Raw genomic sequence first — 20,124 nt, forward strand, 5'->3', positions numbered from 1 at the left:
AAAAATTTTTTTTTTAGTGCGAAAATGCTGGTTTGCTACCATTTACCGTGTTTTTCAGCGTTAGAGCGTTTTTACAGCTAAAAACTCCTCTAGAATGCCACTAGTCCTGGGTTTTTCTTCCAGCCAAAAAACATTGATTACAGTCTATGTGTGCATGGACACATAGGATAACATGCTAGGGGGGTTACTAGATGTAGAAAATATGTCAAAAGCTGAAAACAGCAGCTGTAAAAACATCCAGTGTGCATGAGGACTAAAGGAGAGAGGACTAAAGGAGAGAGGACTAAAGGAGAGAGGACTAAAGGAGAGAGGACTAAAGGAGAGAGGACTAAAGGAGAGAGGACTAAAGGAGAGAGGACTAAAGGAGAGAGGACTAAAGGAGAGAGGACTAAAGGAGAGAGGACTAAAGGAGAGAGGACTAAAGGAGAGAGGACTAAAGGAGAGAGGACTAAAGGAGAGAGGACTAAAGGAGAGAGGACTACAGATAAACAGGTACAACTTAAGGAGGAGTTATTTCATCTCTGTGCATCACCTGAGGCCAGTCACTTTACCGGGTATATGTCCACTTTATTGGATGAAAACCAAAGAGACAAGAGTGAAGATCAGCACAACTATACCTACCGTCACACCAATCTATTGGAACTGAGTCGGGAAAACCAAGCGCCTGTGGAAATAGATCCAATTCTCATTCTGTAGCATCAGCAATACAGAACAAGTTCAGTTGAATGTGAACAACTACTACTAGCTAGCTGAGGCAGTACAGAAATGTTTTTTGGAATTCTGCACATAGGACTCTTGGGAGGCTCTCAGCTGTTTCAAACAGATCCAAAAGGTAAGTGGTTCTGGGAATAAATGACAACAGCAGGATTAGAGCTCCAGGTTGGCCAACAAGAAGTTCGGACAAGTTCCTGCTGCAACCTCCCACAAGGTTTACTGAAGAAACAGGACAATGTGTTCCTTCTCCATAGGAACAAATAGGTTTCCAGCTGTTTCAAGCTTTTAATTTACTGCAATGGCCAATACAGGCACTATCTATATAAAGCGGAAAATATTCCAACAGGATCCTTCAACATTAGTTGGATGAAGACAGCAGGGTCGCCCACTGAGCGATTATCAACCTATTCATCAGGAACTGGCTGAAATTCACTCACTGTATGACCAACTTCAAGAGGTTCTAAAAGGCAAAGGTTTTTGTTTTGTTTCTTTTTTACCTTAATGCATTCTTGGCATTAACCCCTTAATGTCTGCGCCTTCCAGCCTTTAAGAGGGGTCTGATGCCAGGAGGCGGGGTTTCTGATCATGTGACCACTGTGATTGGTCGTGACAGTAGTCACATAATCGGAAAGCTCCCGATCGCCAGTAGAGATCAGGAGCTGTTAACTGTACCAGGAGCACGCAGGGTGCATCTCTGTTTACATTCTGGTACGTATATATGCACCCTCTCAGCTTTAAGTCCCACCCACCAAAAGGAGGCATATATGCGTACCGTTGGCGTGAAGAGGTTGGTGGTGGGTTGAGGGGAGGTGTTGGGTTTGAGCATGAGCAAGGCACGACGTGTCTGTCTACGGACGCGCACAGCCTGGAGAAGCGTGCGAGTGCCTCCTCGGCAACCAGTTTGCTGAGGGGGCACTTGGAGAAAAAAAGGAGCCAAGAGTGCCGGCGAGGGGCTATAGAAGAGACGGTAAGGGACCACTCTATGCAATACTATTGCAAAGAATAGGTAAGTATACCATGTTTGTTATTTTAATAAGAAAAAAAAAAAAGCTTTACAATCACTTTAACCTCATTCTGCCGTCGTCTCCTGTCCCTTCAAGAGCTTCTGAATGCTGGGAGGCGGAGGTGGGCATTCGGGTCATGTGACCATTTGATTGGCTGTCACATGATCAGAAAGCTCCCAATCGCAAGTATGCATCGGGAGCTTTCCCCTCCAGTGTCTGTGCTGGGAGCTCGCAGGACGCACACTCACAGCACAAAACAGGGTTTACATGGGGCCACATATATGCGCCATGTCGGCAGGAACAAAGTCCTTTCCAAGACACAAAGACACTCCTATTTACATGCCTCTCATGGTTCCGTGTGACGCTCTCATGGTTCCGTGTGACGCTCTCATGGTTCCGTGTGACGCTCTCATGGTTCCGTGTGACGCTCTCATGGTTCCGTGTGACGCAGGTTTTCATGGAGAACACACCAGGAGCGCTGAGCCTCCTCCCAGTACACAAACAGCAGTGCGATTAAGCAGGGAGTATCTAGGAAAGCATCAGACTAGATAATCTGCCCTCTGTGACATACAACGCCAGTAGGTGACTCAATCTAATCATGGTAATATCAGTCTATTAGTCCGTAACACTTCCCTCTACTCTCCGGCCTTCCCTTCAGTCTTGCACAGTTGTACAGACTCCTCTCCTGTACTGGAATAGCTTGCTTGGATTTCACTGCACACAGTGAGCTTCTAACAGAGTGCATTAGAAGTTGTAGCAAGTCAGAGACACTTTCTAAAACACAGCAAACTCTGTACTCCTGAGCTTGTGGATGGACTCAGCAAAGGCAATGGTAACAATTCAGATGTCCTGGAAAATGCACTCCTTGCTGCCCTCAACGGACCGGGGTAGTCCAAAGTCACTGGATACAAAGAAAACAAACAAAACAAATGCACCAGGCCAGTACACCCTCGGTTTGTTTTCTTTGTAACCACCTCACTTTCTGGCTGGAGGACATCCAGCATCATCTAGCTTTCCTCTGCAGCATGACTATCCCTGGACCCGTCTCTTTCATTAAATGGATTTCAGCTCTTTCAATCATGGAGGCTCAGCATCCCATGTGGGCAAAAAACCAGAGCGAACTGCATTCAAATTTACCCCCGGTTCTATGCGGCCGTGTGGGCCGCGTTTTGCACGGGCACAAGAGCCAATTCATCTGAATGTACTCCCGCGGCACGCAGGGAAAGAAGTCCCTGCACGTCTTTGGAAAACACAGCCCGCACGGGCATTTTCCAGTGCGGGAAGCGTGCCATTAGAACTAATGGCACCCGCCCGTGGATCCGCAATTCTCTGTGCGGGTGGTGTGGCTACACAGATTTTCGTGTGGATCCGTAGCGGCACCACCCACACAGATGTGAACCTAGGGTCAGTCTGCCTAGGAACGCCTACTCCTCCAGACTGACATCAACCCATCTTTTAGTATTTGTAAAACTCCTCCAAAGAATCAGCTTACTCCTTTATATTAATCCCCGGTCACACTGGACCAGTCACACTGGATGCAAATTTGCATGCCATGCAACTTGCAAATCACATGCCAAGCCGCACCCTACTGTCCGCAATTAGAGAGGTCATACCAGTGCAGTTCCGACTTGGTGGGAGCCGAACCAATTTCTAAAGCAGTACATGCGCTACTTTCTGTGTCTGATGTCTTGCAAATCGCACCTGAAATCGGCATGTCTCCCTACTTTGAAATCGTGCGACTTCACTGTAAGTCGCATGATTTCAAAGTCGGGTTTGATGAGACCGGGGTGTTAGGGCGTAAAGCTGCTGGCCAATCCCACCAGTCAATATCTGTATGCATTGCACAGAGAAGTACAGAGACCCAATGATAAACATCACTGGGTCTAAAAAAAAAAAAAAAAAAAAAGTAGGAAATGAAAGAGGGACAGGTTTTATTTCAAACGTTCACAAGCATGTTGACAGCAAGGAATACAAAACACAAGCCAATTAAACGTCAGTTTTATACTGTATATGCATACACCAATGGACTACAAAATGTGTACGGTCCCATTTCACGGGCGGACTGATGGGGCCCACCTGTCCATTTTTCAGACACACCCAATCGGACCGTGCATTGCCCTCTATGGAGCGGCGGATGTAAACAGACATGTGTGATCCTATCTGCTAAAACCAGACAGACGGCGATCTTAAATTGTACAGCGCTGAGCAAACTGTTGGCGCTGTATAAATCCTGAATAATAATAATAATCTGTTCCCCATCCGTCTGGCATATCGGAACGGATGTAAAAGGGACAGGTGGTCTGACTACATCCAACTGCCCCACAGAGAACAGCGGGCTGTGTCATCTGCCTGCTCAGCGGGAATCACAGAACAGACCCCCCGCTGAGCAGACAGAGCCGCCAGTGTGAAAGGGCCCTTATGTGTTCACATGACAAATTCAGTGGAAAATTTGAATGTTTATATTATTAGTTTGAAATATGTAACAATTAGCAAACATTAGCATGACACTGATCCTGAGCTTCTGAATCAATGCATCCCTGCTGCCACTACCGCTCATAAACTGCACTTTGCAATTATTGGAGGAGCCATATCATCACTCTGTGCCTGGCATGTATTGATTGCAGTCCATCATAAGATGCCCATGTGTACTTCACTATATAAATAATGGATAGTAATGACACAATGTAACCTGAAGCCTGGAAACTCAACACTAACAGAAATCATATATCTGGACCGCTGAACTGGCACGGTGACCGTTAATCACCAGCGCTCACTGGACCTTCAGAATATCATAGTAATCGTCCTCCGATAATAAATCAGTCTATTAATCACAGACACCACAATCTGCTCTATCTATACATAGTGTATGGGAGGCATTGATCATACTAACCTTCCTGGAGTAAACCCTGAACTGGACTCACACCCCGACCTCGAGTCACAATCCAGCGCTAGTCATATATCCAAACACGCCATTACTACTGAATTGTGAGCACAAAGGTTCCAGTGATGAGACGAAGGACTCAGGAACACAGGGTGTCAAGAAAACTCTCCTAGAAGCTGTCCTCCTGGCAGCAGAGTTTGTGTAGAAAAAACGCCTGACACACGCTTGTAACTAACACTTTTGCACGCATTTAGGCGCATTTACAAGCGTCAGGCACTTGGGCGTTAATTCATTTCATTGACCAGAATGATCATTTATTCTAGACATTGAAATTAATGTTCAAGCGCTAAACGCAACTAGCATTTAGACACGTTTAGCCGCTTCAAGAGTTTTTTCTACCAAAACGCACCCAGGATAACGTGGAGGGCCACCCAGGAAAACATGGAGGGCCACACGGGATATCTCGGAGGGCCACCCAGGAAAACGTGGAAGGCCTAATGCCCCTAAAAGTGGCTGCAAAAACCCCATCACCAATCTCTATAGAAGACCCCCCCCCCCCCCCCCAACACCTACCGACCTCTATACAAGACCACCCCCCCCAACACCTACAAACCTCTATACAAGACCACCCCCCCAACACCTACCAACCTCTATAGCAGACCCCAACACCTACCAAACTCTATACAAGAACGCCCCAACAGCTACCAACCTCTATATAAGATCCCCCCAACACCTACCAACCTGTATATAAGATCCCCAACACCTACCAACCTCTATATAAGACCCCCCCAAAACCTACCAACCTCTACACAAGACCCCCCCAACACCTACCAACCTCTACACAAGACCCCCCCAACACCTACCAACCTCTACACAAGACCCCCCCAACACCTACCAACCTCTACACAAGACCCCCCCAACACCTACCAACCTCTACACAAGACCCCCCTAAAGCCTACCAACCTATATATAAGACCCCCCCCCAATACCTACCAACCTCTATATAAGACACCCCCCCAACACCTACCAATCTCTATATATAACACACCCCCATCACCAACCAACCTCTATATAAGACCCCCGAAACACCAACCTCTATATAAGACCCCCGACACACCAACCTCTATATAAGACCCCCGACACACCAACCTCTATATAAGACCCCCGACACACCAACCTCTATATAAGACCCCCGACACACCAACCTCTATATAAGACCCCCGACACACCAACCTCTATATAAGACCCCCGACACACCAACCTCTATATAAGACCCCCGACACACCAACCTCTATATAAGACCCCCGACACACCAACCTCTATATAAGACCCCCGACACACCAACCTCTATATAAGACCCCCGACACACCAACCTCTATATAAGACCCCCGACACACCAACCTCTATATAAGACACCCCCAACCTCTCTATATAAGACCACTGACACACCAACATCTATATAAGACACCCCCAACACCTACCAACCTCTCTATATAAGACCACTGACACACCAACCTCTATATAAGACCCCCCCAACACCTACCAACCTCTATATAAACATAAATAAATGCTGTGCTGCCCCTAGTGGTTGTATGTACACACTACATATGTGATGGTGGCCCACAGATAAATGTGTGACTATATACCATATATAACATGATGTGCTTAAAATGTACTCCCCCCCCTGCAGGGTCTCAGTACATCCCTATGATTGGGGGAAATAGACATTCCTGTATACTGTGTGTGCATACACCAATGCTAACAAACTGCTATATCAGTGAATACTGTGCAAATGGTGCACCAATCATGGCCATCAGTCCTAATACCATGAACCGGTTACAATCAGAACATAAAATATTAATATCCATACATGCAGTGCACGTGTGTGCGAATATGAAAGTCCCGGCACCCCACCATCCACATACAAATATTTAACGTCCCAATGTGAAACACTTTCCACATTCACACCCCATGTGATACTATGTGATCCAGCGATCAATCTTCATATCTGTAAAGTTCTGTACGTTGAGTGCTCCACTTTGTGCTCCTCCCCCACCACAAGATGTTGTCCACCTGCATAGGTAGGTCACACTGCGCTTTTGGTGCTCCAGTAAGCCCCTACAGCGATCCGCTGCCTGTGTATACTTGGAGTATGTATCCGCTGGTTGTGGACTCTATATGTGACAAACACTCCGGACCATCCACAATACTCCTCCACCGCCATGAAAACCAATCAAAAGAAAGCTGCCATAGTGCAATACTGTCTTTATTGCACTTCCATGTAAAGCATGTGTATGACACTTCACAGATCCTAGGACTCTGCAATCCTCTGTGATATCTCTTAGGAGACACAAGTGGTGCTGACTGTAACCGGTTCATGTTATTAGGACTGATGGCCATGATTGGTGCACTATATTCACTGATATAGCAGATTGTTAGCATTGATTTATAGACACACGGTATATAGGAATGTCTGTTTCCCCCAATCATAGGGATGTACTGAGACCCTGCGGGGGGGCACATCATGTTATATATGGTATATAGTCACACATGTATCTGTGGGCCACCATCACATATGTAGTGTGTACATAAAACCACTAGGGGCAGCGCAGCATTTATGTTTGTATTCACACCCCTGTGGTATTACTAGCAGCAGCTATCATAGTCCACTGTGCAGGGTCCACATACTACCTCTATATAAGACCCCCAACACCTACCTCTATATAACCCCCCCCCCCCGACACCTACCTCTATATAAGACCCCCCCAACACCTACCTCTATATAAGACCCCCCCGACACCTACCTCTATATAAGACCCCCCCGACACCTACCTCTATATAAGACCCCCCCGACACCTACCTCTATATAAGACCCCCCCGACACCTACCTCTATATAAGACCCCCCAACACCTACCTCTATATAAGACCCCCCCAACACCTACCTCTATATAAGACCCCCCCAACACCTACCTCTATATAAGACACCCCAACACCTACCTCTATATAAGACCCCCCAACACCTACCTCTATATAAGACCCCCCCAACACCTACCTCTATATAAGACCCACGACACACCTACCTCTATATAAGACAACCCCAACACCTACCTCTATATAAGACAACCCCAACACCTACCTCTATATAAGACACCTACCTCTATATAAGACACCCCCCCCCCGACACCTACCTCTATATAAGACCCCCGACACACCAACCTCTATATAAGACCCCCGACACACCTACCTCTATATAAGACACCCCCCGACACCTACCTCTATATAAGACCCACGACACACCTACCACTATATAAGACACCCCCAACACCTACCTATATATGAGACCCCACCGACACCTACCTCTATATAAGACACCCCCGACACCTACCTCTATATAAGACTCTCTGTGTATAAGGTGAGGTCTCTCTCTCTCTGTGTAAGGTGAGGTCGGTCTCTCTCTCTGTGTAAGGTGAGGTCGGTCTCTCTCTCTGTGTAAGGTGAGGTCGGTCTCTCTCTCTGTGTAAGGTGAGGTTTGTGTATAAGGTGAGGTCTCTCTGTGTATAAGGTGAGGTCTCTCTCTGTGTATAAGGTGAGGTCTCTGTAGACAATCAGGGGTTTATTTACTAAAGCTGGAGAGTCCAAAATCAGACTCCCTTCTGCATAGAAACCAATCAGCTTCTAACCTCAGCTTGTTCAATGAAGCTTTGGCAGTGAAACCTGGAAGCTGATTGGTTTCTATGCAGAAGGGAGTCTGATTTTGGACTCTCCAGCTTTAGTAAATAAACCCCTCAGTGTCTCTCTCTGTATAAGGTGAGGTCTCTCTGTGTATAAGGTGGGGTCTCTCTCTCTCTCTGTATAAGGTGGGGTCTCTCTCTGTGTATAAGGTGAGGTCTCTCTCTCTCTGTATAAGGTGAGGTGTCTCTCTCTCTGTATAAGGTGAGGTCTCTCTCTCTCTCTGTATAAGGTGAGGTCTCTCTCTCTCTCTGTATAAGGTGAGGTCTCTCTCTCTCTCTGTATAAGGTGAGGTCTCTCTCTCTCTGTGTATAAGGTGAGGTCTCTCTCTCTGTGTATAAGGTGAGGTCTCTCTCTCTGTGTATAAGGTGAGGTCTCTCTCTCTGTGTATAAGGTGAGGTCTCTCTCTCTGTGTATAAGGTGAGGTCTCTCTCTCTGTGTATAAGGTGAGGTCTCTCTCTCTGTGTATAAGGTGAGGTCTCTCTCTGTATAAGGTGAGGTCTCTCTCTGTATAAGGTGAGGTCTCTCTCTGTATAAGGTGAGGTCTCTCTCTCTCTCTGTATAAGGTGAGGTCTCTCTCTCTCTGTATAAGGTGAGGTCTCTCTCTCTCTCTGTATAAGGTGAGGTCTCTCTCTCTCTCTGTATAAGGTGAGGTCTCTCTGTGTATAAGGTGAGGTCTCTCTGTGTATAAGATGAGGTCTCTCTCTCCGTGTATAAGGTGAGGTCTCTCTGTGTATAAGGTGAGGTCTCTCTGTGTATAAGGTGAGGTCTCTCTCTCCGTGTATAAGGTGAGGTCTCTCTCTCCGTGTATAAGGTGAGGTCTCTCTCTCCGTGTATAAGGTGAGGTCTCTCTCTCCGTGTATAAGGTGAGGTCTCGCTCTCTGTGTATAAGGTGAAGTCTCTCTCTCTCTGTGTATAAGGTGAGGTCTCTCTCTCTGTGTATAAGGTGAGGTCTCTCTCTCTGTGTATAAGGTGAAGTCTCTCTCTCTGTGTATAAGGTGAAGTCTCTCTCTCTCTGTGTATAAGGTGAGGTCTCTCTCTGTGTATAAGGTGAGGTCTCTCTCTGTATAAGGTGAGGTCTCTCTCTGTGTATAAGGTGAGGTCTCTCTCTCTGTATAAGGTGAGGTCTCTCTCTCTCTCTGTATAAGGTGAGGTCTCTCTCTCTCTCTGTATAAGGTGAGGTCTCTCTCTCTCTCTGTATAAGGTGAGGTCGGTCTCTCTCTGTATAAGGTGAGGTCTCTCTCTGTATAAGGTGAGGTCGGTCTCTCTCTCTGTATAAGGTGAGGTCGGTCTCTCTGTATATTAGGTGAAGTCTCTCTCTCTGTGTATAAGGTGAAGTCTCTCTCTGTGTATAAGGTGAGGTCTCTCTCTCTGTATAAGGTGAAGTCTCTCTCTCTGTATAAGGTGAGGTCTCTGTAGACAATCAGTGTCTCTCTCTCCGGCGGAGTCTCCCGGCCGTGCCCGGCGCCTCTCCCCCGCCCCCCATCCACTAGGGGGGGACACATTCCTCTCAGACACCCCGAGTCCCCCCGCCCCTCCCCCCGGTCGCCCCGTTGTCCGGGTTACCTGTGTCCGGGGCAGTGTGGCCGCCATGCTGCTTCCGGCCCGATCCGCCCATCATCCACTCTACCAGGGACGGGCGGGACATTGGGCGGGGCCGGGGAGTGTAAGCGGAGCCAGTGGGCGGGGGTGAGAAGTAAGTGGGCGGGGCCAGACAGAAGAGGCGGTAGTGGGAGGTGAGAGGGTGCCTGAGGTGACGCTGAGGGGACTCGGAGTGCCAGCCGTCCTGTCATGACATCTTCCCTCACACATGCCGCACATAGTTCACAATAAAAGAACGAAGTGAAAGAAAAAGTGCGAATCCCCCGGACACGGCTCCGTCCCCGCCGTGTGCATGGTTGTTGGGTGACAGGCCCGTGTATTGGCCGGTGTGTGTGCGGTTCAGGGGCTGCGCGATTCTACATCCCACACCAACGTGTAATATTGTATGTTCCTGAGTTGTGCGATCCGACCATCAACGTATCGGATGAACCCCTTCAGTGAAGGCCCCACCCCCTCCTGCCCAGGACAATGTTCAGCTCTCACACTTCCAATGACTATTGTGCGGTCATGCAACACTGGACTGTACACAACACGGGAAACAACACAACCACAAACTACAATACATCTATATACCCTATACTGCCCCAAGTATTGGTCGGCCTGCCTTGCCACACACAGGAACTATAATGGCCCCCAGTCTTAGTCTGTAGGGTTCAATATTGAGTTGGCCCCGCCCTTTGCAGCTATAACAGCTTCAACTCTTCTGGGAAGGCCATCCACAAGGTTTAGGAGGGTGTCTATGGGAAGGTTGGACCATTCTTCCAGAAGTACATTTGTGAGGTCAGGCACTGATGTCGGGGGAGGAGGCCTGGCTCACAGTCTCCACTGTAATTCATCCCAAAGGTGTTCTGTCAGGTTGAGGTCAGGACTCTACAGGCCAGTCAAGTTCCTCCACCCCAAACTCGCTCATCCATGTCTCTATGGACCTTGCTTTGTGCACTGGTGTGCAGTCATGTTGGAACAGGAAGGCGCCATCCCCAAACTGTTCCCACAAAGTTGGGAGCATGAAATTGTCCAAAATGTCTTGGTATGCTGACGCCTTAAGAGTTCCCTTCACTGGAACTAGGGGGCCAAGCCCAACCCCTGAAAAACAGCCCCACACCATAATCCCCCCCTCCACCAAACTCTACACTTGGCACAATGCAGTCAGGCAAGTATTGTTCTCCTGGCAACTGCCAAACCCAGACATGTCCATCGGATTGCCAGACAGAGAAGCATGATTGATCACTCCAGAGAACATATCTCCACTGCTCTAGAGTTCGGTGGTGGCGTGCTTTACACCACGGCATCCGACGCTTTGCATTGCACTTGGTGATGTAAGGCTTGGATGCAGCTGCTCAGCCATGGAAACCCATTCTATGAAGCTCTCTACGCACTGTTGTTGTGCTAATCTGAAGGCCACATGAAGTTTGGAGGTCTTTAGCTATTGACTCTGCAGACAGTTGGCGACTTCTGCGCACTGTGAGCTTCAGCATGTGCTGACCCTGCTCTGTCATTTTACGTGACCTACGACTTGGTGGCTGAGTTGCTGCTGTTCCCAGTTGCTTCCACTTTGTTATAATCTCACTAACAGTTGACCGTGGAACATTTAGTAGCCAGGAAATGTCACAGATGGACGTATTGCACAGGTGACAACCTATCACGGTACCACGCTTGGAGTCACTGAGCTCCTGAGGGCGACCCATTCTTTCACAAATGTTTGTAGAAGCCGTCTGCATGCCTAGGGGCTTGATGTTATACACCTGTGGCCATGGAGGTGAGTGGAACACCTGAATCCAATGATTTGGAGGGCTGGCCCAATACTTTTAGCAATATAGTAAATATATATATATATAAGTCCAATCACTAACAAACTCATGCAGACTCCACCTCCACAACATCTCCAAAATACATTTGTTCCTAACCCCAGAAACCACTAAGCAGCTCATTCACTCCCTTATTATCTCACGACTCGACTACTGCAACTCCTTCCTCACTGGCCTGCCTCAACACAGGCTATCCCCTCTTCAGTCGATCCTGAATATGGCAGCCAGACTCATCCACCTTACCAACCACTCCATCTCCGCCACCCCCCTCTGCCAATCCCTCCACTGGCTTCCGATTGCCCAACGGATCAAATTCAAAATCCTAACACTGACGTACAAAGCTGTCCACCATACTGCCCCGAACTACATCACTGACCTATTATCCAAGTACCACCCAGCACGCACACTTCGCTCCTCACAAGACCTCCTTCTCTCTAGTTCCCTGGTCTCCTCCTCCCATGCTCACTTCCAGGACTTCTCCAGGGCGTCACCAATCCTCTGGAACTCCCTGCCCCAACCCATCAGATTATCACCTACTCTCCTCTCCTTTAGGTGCACCCTGAGCCTTGGCGAAGAACTGCGGCTTCCACATACAGTGGGGCAAAATAGTATTTAGTCAGCCACCAATTGTGCAAGTTCTCTCACTTAAAAAGATGAGAGAGGCCTGTAATTGGCATCATAGGTAGACCTCAACTATGAGAGACAAAATGAGAAAATCCAGACAATCACATTGGCTGATTTGGAAAGAATTTATTTGCAAATTATGGTGGAAAATAAGTATTTGGTCAATATCAAAAGTTCATCTCAATACTTTGTTATATATCCTTTGTTGGCAATGACAGAGGTCAAACGTTTCCTGTAAGTCTTCACAAGGTTGGCACACACTGTTGCTGGTATGTTGGCCCATCCTCCATGCAGATCTCCTCTAGAGCAGTGATGTTTTGGGGCTGTCACTGGGCAACACGGACTTTCATCTCCCTCCAAAGGTTTTCTATGGGGTTGAGATCTGGAGACTGGCTAGGCCACTCCAGGACCTTGAAATGCTTCTTACGAAGCCGCTCCTTCATTGCCCGGGCGGTATGTTTGGGATCATTGTCATGTTGGAAGACCCAGCCACGTTTCATCTTCAATGCCCTTGCTGATGGAAGGAGGTTTGCACTCAAAATCTCACGATACATGGCCCCATTCATTCTGTCCTGTACATGGATCAGTTGTCCTGGTCCCTTTGCAGAGAAACAGCCCCAAAGCATGATGTTGCCACCCCCATGCTTCACAGTAGGTATGGTGTTCTTTGGATGCAACTCAGCATTCTCTCTCCTCCAAACACGACAAGTTGTGTCTCTACCAAACAGTTCTATTTTGGTTTCATCTGACCATATGACATTCTCCCAATCCTCTTCTGGATCATCCAAATGCTCTCTAGCAAACTTCAGACAGACCGGGACATGTACTGGCTTAAGCAGGGGGACACGTCTGGCACTGCAGGATCTGAGCCCCTGGCGGCGTAGTGTGTTACTGATGGTAGCCTTTGTTACGTTGGTCCCAGCTCTCTGCAGGTCATTCACTAGGTCCCCCTGTGTGGTCCTGGGATTTTTGCTCACCGTTCTTGTGATCATTTTGACCCCACGGGGTGAGATCTTGCGTGGCGCCCCAGATCGAGGGAGATTATCAGTGGTCTTGTATGTCTTCCATTTTCTAATTATTGCTCCCACAGTTGATTTGTTTACACCAAGCTGCTTGCCTATTGCAGATTCAGTCTTCCCAGCCTAGTGCAGGTCTACAATTTTGTTTCTGGTGTCCTTCGACAGCTCTTTGGTCTTCACCATAGTGGAGTTTGGAGTGTGACTGTTTGAGGTTGTGGACAGGTGTCTTTTATACTGATAACAAGTTCAAACAGGTGCCATTGATACAGGTAATGAGTGCAGGACAGAGGAGCCTCTTAAAGAAGAAGGTACAGGTCTGTGAGCCAGAAATCTTGCTTGTTTGTAGGTGACCAAATACTTATTTTCCACCATAATTTGCAAATAAATTCTTTCCAAATCAGCCAATGTGATTGTCTGGATTTTGTTTCTCATTTTGTCTCTCATAGTTGAGGTCTACCTATGATGCCAATTACAGGCCTCTCTCATCTTTTTAAGTGGGAGAACTTGCACAATTGGTGCCCCACTGTATATTTGCAAACGTGAGCATCTAACACCTCTGTTTTGTAACATGAAATGTTAGACAGGGTCACTTTGTGTTCATTGGCAGGCTAGCTGGTAAGGGTGCTGGGAAATTTGTGTGATTTGCACCTTACTGCAAAGGTTAGTTAGAAATGAGGGTGGATGCCATCATTTGTATAGCTGGTTCACTGGAATTGGTGTGGGGGCACATTGGATGCCTTCAGCTGCCATTGTGATCTTGCTGAGCTTTTAATGTGTTCCTGGCCTTTAGGCTCCATGCACTCTAGCATTTTTTTATAAGCTCAAAAAACGCTAGAAAAAAGCCAGTGGATGAAAAATGGTGACCATAGTGTTTTTATGCCAGCTTATAGTAGCATTTTAGTAGCGTTTAGGAGCATTAGTGTTTTATTAGTGTTTTCACAGTACTTGAAAAAAAAAGCTGGAAAAAGCTGTCAGGAGCATTTTAGTAGCATTTAGAATTGTTCACTATTTTTTTTTCTACTAGTAAAATGCTCCAAAAAACTCTACAAAAACATTTTTTTCTCCGCCAAGAAGCTGAAGGTCAAAAAACGCTAATATCCTAAAGCAGTGTGTATGGACACATAGGATAACACTATTTAGCTTCTAAGGCTACGTTCACACTAGCGTTGTGTGCAGGCGGCAGAGAAGTGTTTGGGAAGCATTTTTACCGCTTCCCAAACGCCTCCGACAATTCTGCACATTGCAGCACATGGTGCTGTTCTAACGGGGAGCGTTAGCGTCGCGGCAAAACGGACGCCTCTGGTCTAGTCAGGAGGCGTTGAAGCCTCTTATTCTAGTCTATGGTGCCGCTCCGCAAATGCCCGGCCGGCTTGTGCGGTTGCAACGCGGGTTGTGGGGCGTTTGCGGAGTGGTAACACCATTTAAACTTCATTATAGGCGTTTGTGGGGCGTTTTTAACGCTCGGCAAATGCCTAGCAAACGCCGCTAAACTGTGCATGCAGCGTTTGCGGAGCGTTTGCTGAGCGTTAAAAAATGCTCTGCAAACGCCGGACCAACGCCTGCCAAAAGCTATAGGGGCGTTTGGCAAGCGTTGGTAAAACAGTCATGTGTGAACGAGCCCTAAGTGCAGATAACAATGCTACTAACAGCTTCTAGGAGCTTAGAAAAACACTAGTGTGGATGGAGCCTTAAGGAGGAGTGGGCTTCCTCCAGGCATACCTCCCATTCATTTATCCACTGCTATATGTGCTCCAATTTGAAGACTGTCAAATATAGAGCTAGGACCACAGTATACAGAGGAGCCTTGACGTAGGCACTGCAGCTTCCACATTTATTTGCAAACGTGTGCAACCAAACCCTCTGGCTTCAATATTCATTGTTAGACAAGGGGGCACTCTTTACGTCTGGAGGAAAAGAAATGTAATCTCCAAACATGGAAAGGTTTCTTCACAGTGAGAGCTGTGAAAATGTGGAATGGACTCCCTCAAGAGTTGGTTCTGGCCAGCTCAATGGATTGCTTTAAAAAAGTCCTGGATTGTTTCTTAGATACACAGAATATAACTGGATACTAACATTTATAGGTAAAGTTGATCCAGGGAATATCCGATTGCCTCTCGGGGGATCAGGAAGGAATTTTATCACAGCAGCAGCAAATTGGATCATGATTTGCTGGGTTTTTTTGCCTTCCTCTGGATCAACTGTGGGTATAGGAGTATAATTTTTTTTTTAATGGTTGAACTGGATGGACTTTTGTCTCTTTTCAGCCAGACTAACTATGTAACTATATGACAGGGTCAAATAGGGTTGTTTGCAGGCTAGCTGGTGAGTGTGCTGGGATTTTTTTCATTTATGACCTGACAAGATATACCCTGAAAATGTGGGATAGCTTTAAGTATTTCAGTACACTAATATCACCACACCTCCCCTTACTTCCCTTGACGGATGTACTATATACCTGGTGGACTTGCTCTATGCTTACTGGAATTCGGACATAGGGCCTTTAAAGTGGAGCTCCAGTCAATGGTAAAAAAAATAAGTCAGCAGCTATAAAAACTGTAAGTGCAGACTTTTAAAAAACAGCCACTTACCTGTCCTAGGATCCAGCGGTGTCCTCACCACAGCCAGGTTCACCGGCCATCCTGTGTCCCTGGCACCTTAAGTGTAGGCACTTGGCTGTGACAGCTTGCAGCTTCACAGCCGGGTGCCCACTGTACATGCGCGAGCGACGCTGCACATTGTGAATGGTCCCGCAGTTCTCTGAGACCAGTCATGTATCCCAGAAGACTCGGGGGGAGGGAGAAGAGAACTTCCACTTCCGATCGCCTCAGCCAAGGGTCTCCAAACTTTCCAAAGGGCCAGTTTACTGTCCTTCAGGCTTTAAGGGGGCTGGGAAGTAGAAAATGCCCCAACATCAGTGAGCGCAAACGATGCCCTATCATTAGTTTTAGGGGGAGAACTAGTGCCTGATTGTTGGTATCAGTGGGGGGAATAGCTCCCCATCATAGGTGTCAGTGGAAGAAATGGTGCAGCATCATTTGTGTCTGAAGGGATAGTGCCCCAAGAGCCAGATAAAGGCAGGCAAAGGGCCACATCCGGTTTGGAGACCACTGGCCTAGGCAATCCCGGCAGAAGTGGGAGTGGGTACCTGTCAAAATCGGGTACCCAAAAGTGCCAATCCTAAATGGGCAGCAGGGGATGAGGCCTTAAAGCGGAACTTCCCCTTTTGGGCGGAGCTCCACTTGAACCTATTGAAGAAGATTATTTGATACTCAGATTCCAAAAGACCCATGGCTAATACCCTTCCCCATCAAACCTCCCAATTTTACAAGAACTCAAAGTAATTTAGCCCATTATAAGTTATTAGATTACAAACTGACGATAGCTCATCTACGGAAAAAAGCACTTTATGCAATTTACCAAGGATAAAAGATGCATGAATGCTTTCTCATTAATGGAAAATAGAGTAGCATTCTCATAGACACCCATGACAGATTTCTCAAGGCGTGAAGCTGGTGGATTCAATATTCTCAGCCAGCACTTTCTACTGAAAACCTGACAACCCTGTGAGTATCCCAAAATAGGGGATGGGGGTCCCTTACACCACACTCTGCACTCATTGCCATCTTAGCCTGCTTGCCTAAGAACTTTCACTCTCAACTGTCATTGTTATTAAAAAAGTTTTTTTTTCTTTGTTTAGAGATCAAACAGCAAAAAAAAAAAATTGAAAGCTTGGTGGCAAAAGTTCTTCAAAGACATCCAGGTAATGTACTGTATATGAAAACTGTTTTTTTATCTGCGTGTCTTATATTTTTCAGAATATAAATACTGTGATAAATATGACCCATGGTGTGCCATCTGTTTCCTAATAAAGCAGCACTGGTGACCATCCTCTTTCCATTGGGACTCAGCATACAGCTTTGCCTAAGGCTAGTGGGTGAACATTAGGAACTATCATTATGTACTATAGATGATCATGGGGCTGGTTGGAAGCCCTCTAGTGGTTAATTTAAGGAATTACAAGTATATATTTTGTATGGAAGCAACATTAGGGTCTACTCTGGGTAGGAGAGACTATTAACTAGAGATGAGCGAAGAAATGAAAAATTCGATTCGACTGATTCGGCGAATTCGTGGACAATATTCGATTCGAGTCGAATAAATTCGCTGTGAATTTAACTTAAAAAAGGGTGTTTCTAGGCTTCAGAGAGACTTAATATTAGTGCAGAACACTGTACCTTTAATTTAAATGCCCTTGGAGTCTGCTGGGGAAGAGAAATAATACTGTCAGTCAGTATGACATGCAGATGAGTGCCGTCGATCTTAGAATCACCGCACACTTCACTCATTTGGGCAGTCACGGGGCCAAAACCAGAGTGTGGAGCCACAGTGTGGCGGTGGAGGCAGCAGCAATGGGAGGCCATACAGCACCCTATGACAAAAATGGAAACCACCAGCAGTGTGAGGAGACCTGAAAGTGGCACATGGCAGAGTGTGGCGATAGAGACAGCAGCAATGGGAGGCCGTACAGGGACCCATGACACACTCTGGACCTGGCAGCAGCATGAGGAGGCGGTACAGGGGCCCATGACAGATTACGGGCCTGGCAGCAGCATGAGGAGTCGGTACAGGGGCCCATGGCAGATTACGGGCCTGGCAGCAGCAATGGGAGGCCGTACAGGGACCCATGACACACTCTGGACCTGGCAGCAGCATGGGGAGGCGGTACAGGGGCCCATGACAGATTACGGGCCTGGCAGCAGCATGAGGAGTCGGTACGGGGGCCCATGACACACTCTGGACCTGGCAGCAGCATGAGGAGGCGGTACAGGGGCGCATGACAGATTACGAGCCTGGCAGCAGCAACTTGGACAGGAGGACGTTCAGCTTCTGCACCGTCGGGTGCGTGCTCGCAAACTGTTGTCTCTTGGAAACGGATTCCAAGAAAGACTGCTGACGGAATCCGTGAAGAGGAGTAGCAGGAGAAGGAGCATCTGAACGAGCGGAATATGCCAACAAGCGACAACAGTGGCCCATGACAGATTACGGGCCTGGCAGCAGCATGAGGAGTCGGTACGGGGGCCCATGGCAGATTACGGGCCTGGCAGCAGCTATGGGAGGCCCGTAATCTGCCAGCACCCTATGACAAAAAATGGAACCCACCAGCAGTGTGAGGAGACCTGAAAGTGGCACATGGCAGAGTGTGGCGATGGAGACAGCAGCAATGGGAGGCCGTACAGGGACCCATGAGAGACTCTGGACCTGGCAGCAGCATGAGGAGGCGGTATAGGGGCCCATGGCAGATTAGGGGCCTGGCAGCAGCTATGGGAGGCCCGTAATCTGCCAGCACCCTATGACAAAAAATGGAACACACCAGCAGTGTGAGGAGACCTGAAAGTGGCACATGGCAGAGTGTGGCGATGGAGGCAGCAGCAATGGGAGGCCGTACAGGGACCCATGAGAGACTCTGGACTTGGCAGCAGCATGAGGAGGCGGTATAGGGGCCCATGGCAGATTAGGGGCCTGGCAGCAGCTATGGGAGGCCCGTAATCTGCCAGCACCCTATGACAAAAAATGGAACACACCAGCAGTGTGAGGAGACCTGAAAGTGGCACATGTTTGGGGCATGATTCATGGCGGATTTAGTCAGTTGTGTCAGGAACTGGTGGTTTGAAATCCAGACTAATCCACGCCTGATTCATTTTCACAAACGTGAGTCTCTCCACACTTTGGGTGGACAGTCGTGTCCTCCGCGGAGTTGCAATACCTCCTGCCGCACTAAACACGCGCTCCGATGCCACGCTACTGGCCGGGCATGACAGCCTTTCAAGGGCAAATTCAGCTAGTTGGGGCCAAAGGTCAAGTTTCGTTGCCCAGTAGTCAAGGGGATTGTCTACCTCGGTTGGCAGGGTGCTGTCCAAGTAGGCCTAAGCCTGTTGTTTGAGGTCCTGCTCCAGGTCCACCTGATGCTGCTGCTGCTGCTGCGGCTGGTTAGTAGTTTCCTCACTGCGCTGGTGAAGAAAGCTACTCATCATCGACTGCAGACTGAGGCAGCCGCTGCTGGTGGAGCTGCCACTGCTCCTACCACCCCACCCCTCCCCTGCTGCCATGGCAGCGGAACACGAGCGCACAGGGCCCACAGTGTCTGAGGATGGACGTTGGCGCAGACAGGCAGAGACCAGCTGACTACATAGGTGTTTTTTATAGTACGTTATTTTGGCCTCCCTCTCAGCAGGTGTGAAAAAGGCCACCATTTTTGAACGGTAGCGAGGGTCCAACAAGGTGGACAGCCAAAAGTCATCCCTCTGTCTGATGGTTATTATTCGGCTGTCGCTACGCAAGCAACCGAGCATGCTATGGGCCATTTGTGCCAAGGAATGCGAGGGACTCCCTGCCTCCATCTCCACAGCATACTGCCACGGTGCGTCTAGGTCCTCTGTCTCCTCTTCCTCCTCCTCTACCAGATGCTCCTGCTCCTCCACTCCTGTCCGCTGAGTGGAAAAACCACCCATTTCACTCAATAATTCCTGAGCACCAATGTCCTCCTCTACCTCCTCCTCTTCTTCCAGTCCTGCCCCCACAGGGGCCATGTGGCGTTGAGATCTGTGCGCCACGTCTACCGCACCCTGACCAGCCATTGTTAACAGCATTTGTTCCAGGACGTGCAACAGAGGAATGACGTCGTTCATCCCATAGTCCTGCCGACTCACGAATAGCGTGGCCTCCTCAAAGGGCCTGAGCAAGCGCA

The 20,124-nt window shown here is 48.1% G+C and overlaps 1 protein-coding gene across 4 annotated transcripts in view; it reads right to left on the reverse strand.

Annotated features, from left to right (window-relative positions):
• Positions 1 to 10,006, reverse strand: part of EPS15 (epidermal growth factor receptor pathway substrate 15) — a 181,653-nt gene extending 171,647 nt beyond the window's left edge. For all 4 annotated transcript variants that reach the window (XM_089684469.1, XM_089684467.1, XM_089684466.1 and 1 more), the window contains exon 1: positions 9,896 to 10,006. In XM_089684469.1, the coding sequence (XP_089540595.1) occupies positions 9,896 to 9,922 (27 nt within the window). In that variant the 5' untranslated portion in view covers positions 9,923 to 10,006. The remainder of the gene's footprint in view (positions 1 to 9,895) is intronic.
• Between the last annotated feature and the right edge of the window lie 10,118 nt (positions 10,007 to 20,124).

The sequence above is a fragment of the Staurois parvus genome, unplaced genomic scaffold (assembly GCF_062004578.1).
Source record: "Staurois parvus isolate SC_StPar_1 unplaced genomic scaffold, SC_StPar_1.0 ptg000347l, whole genome shotgun sequence".
NCBI lineage: Eukaryota > Metazoa > Chordata > Amphibia > Anura > Ranidae > Staurois > Staurois parvus.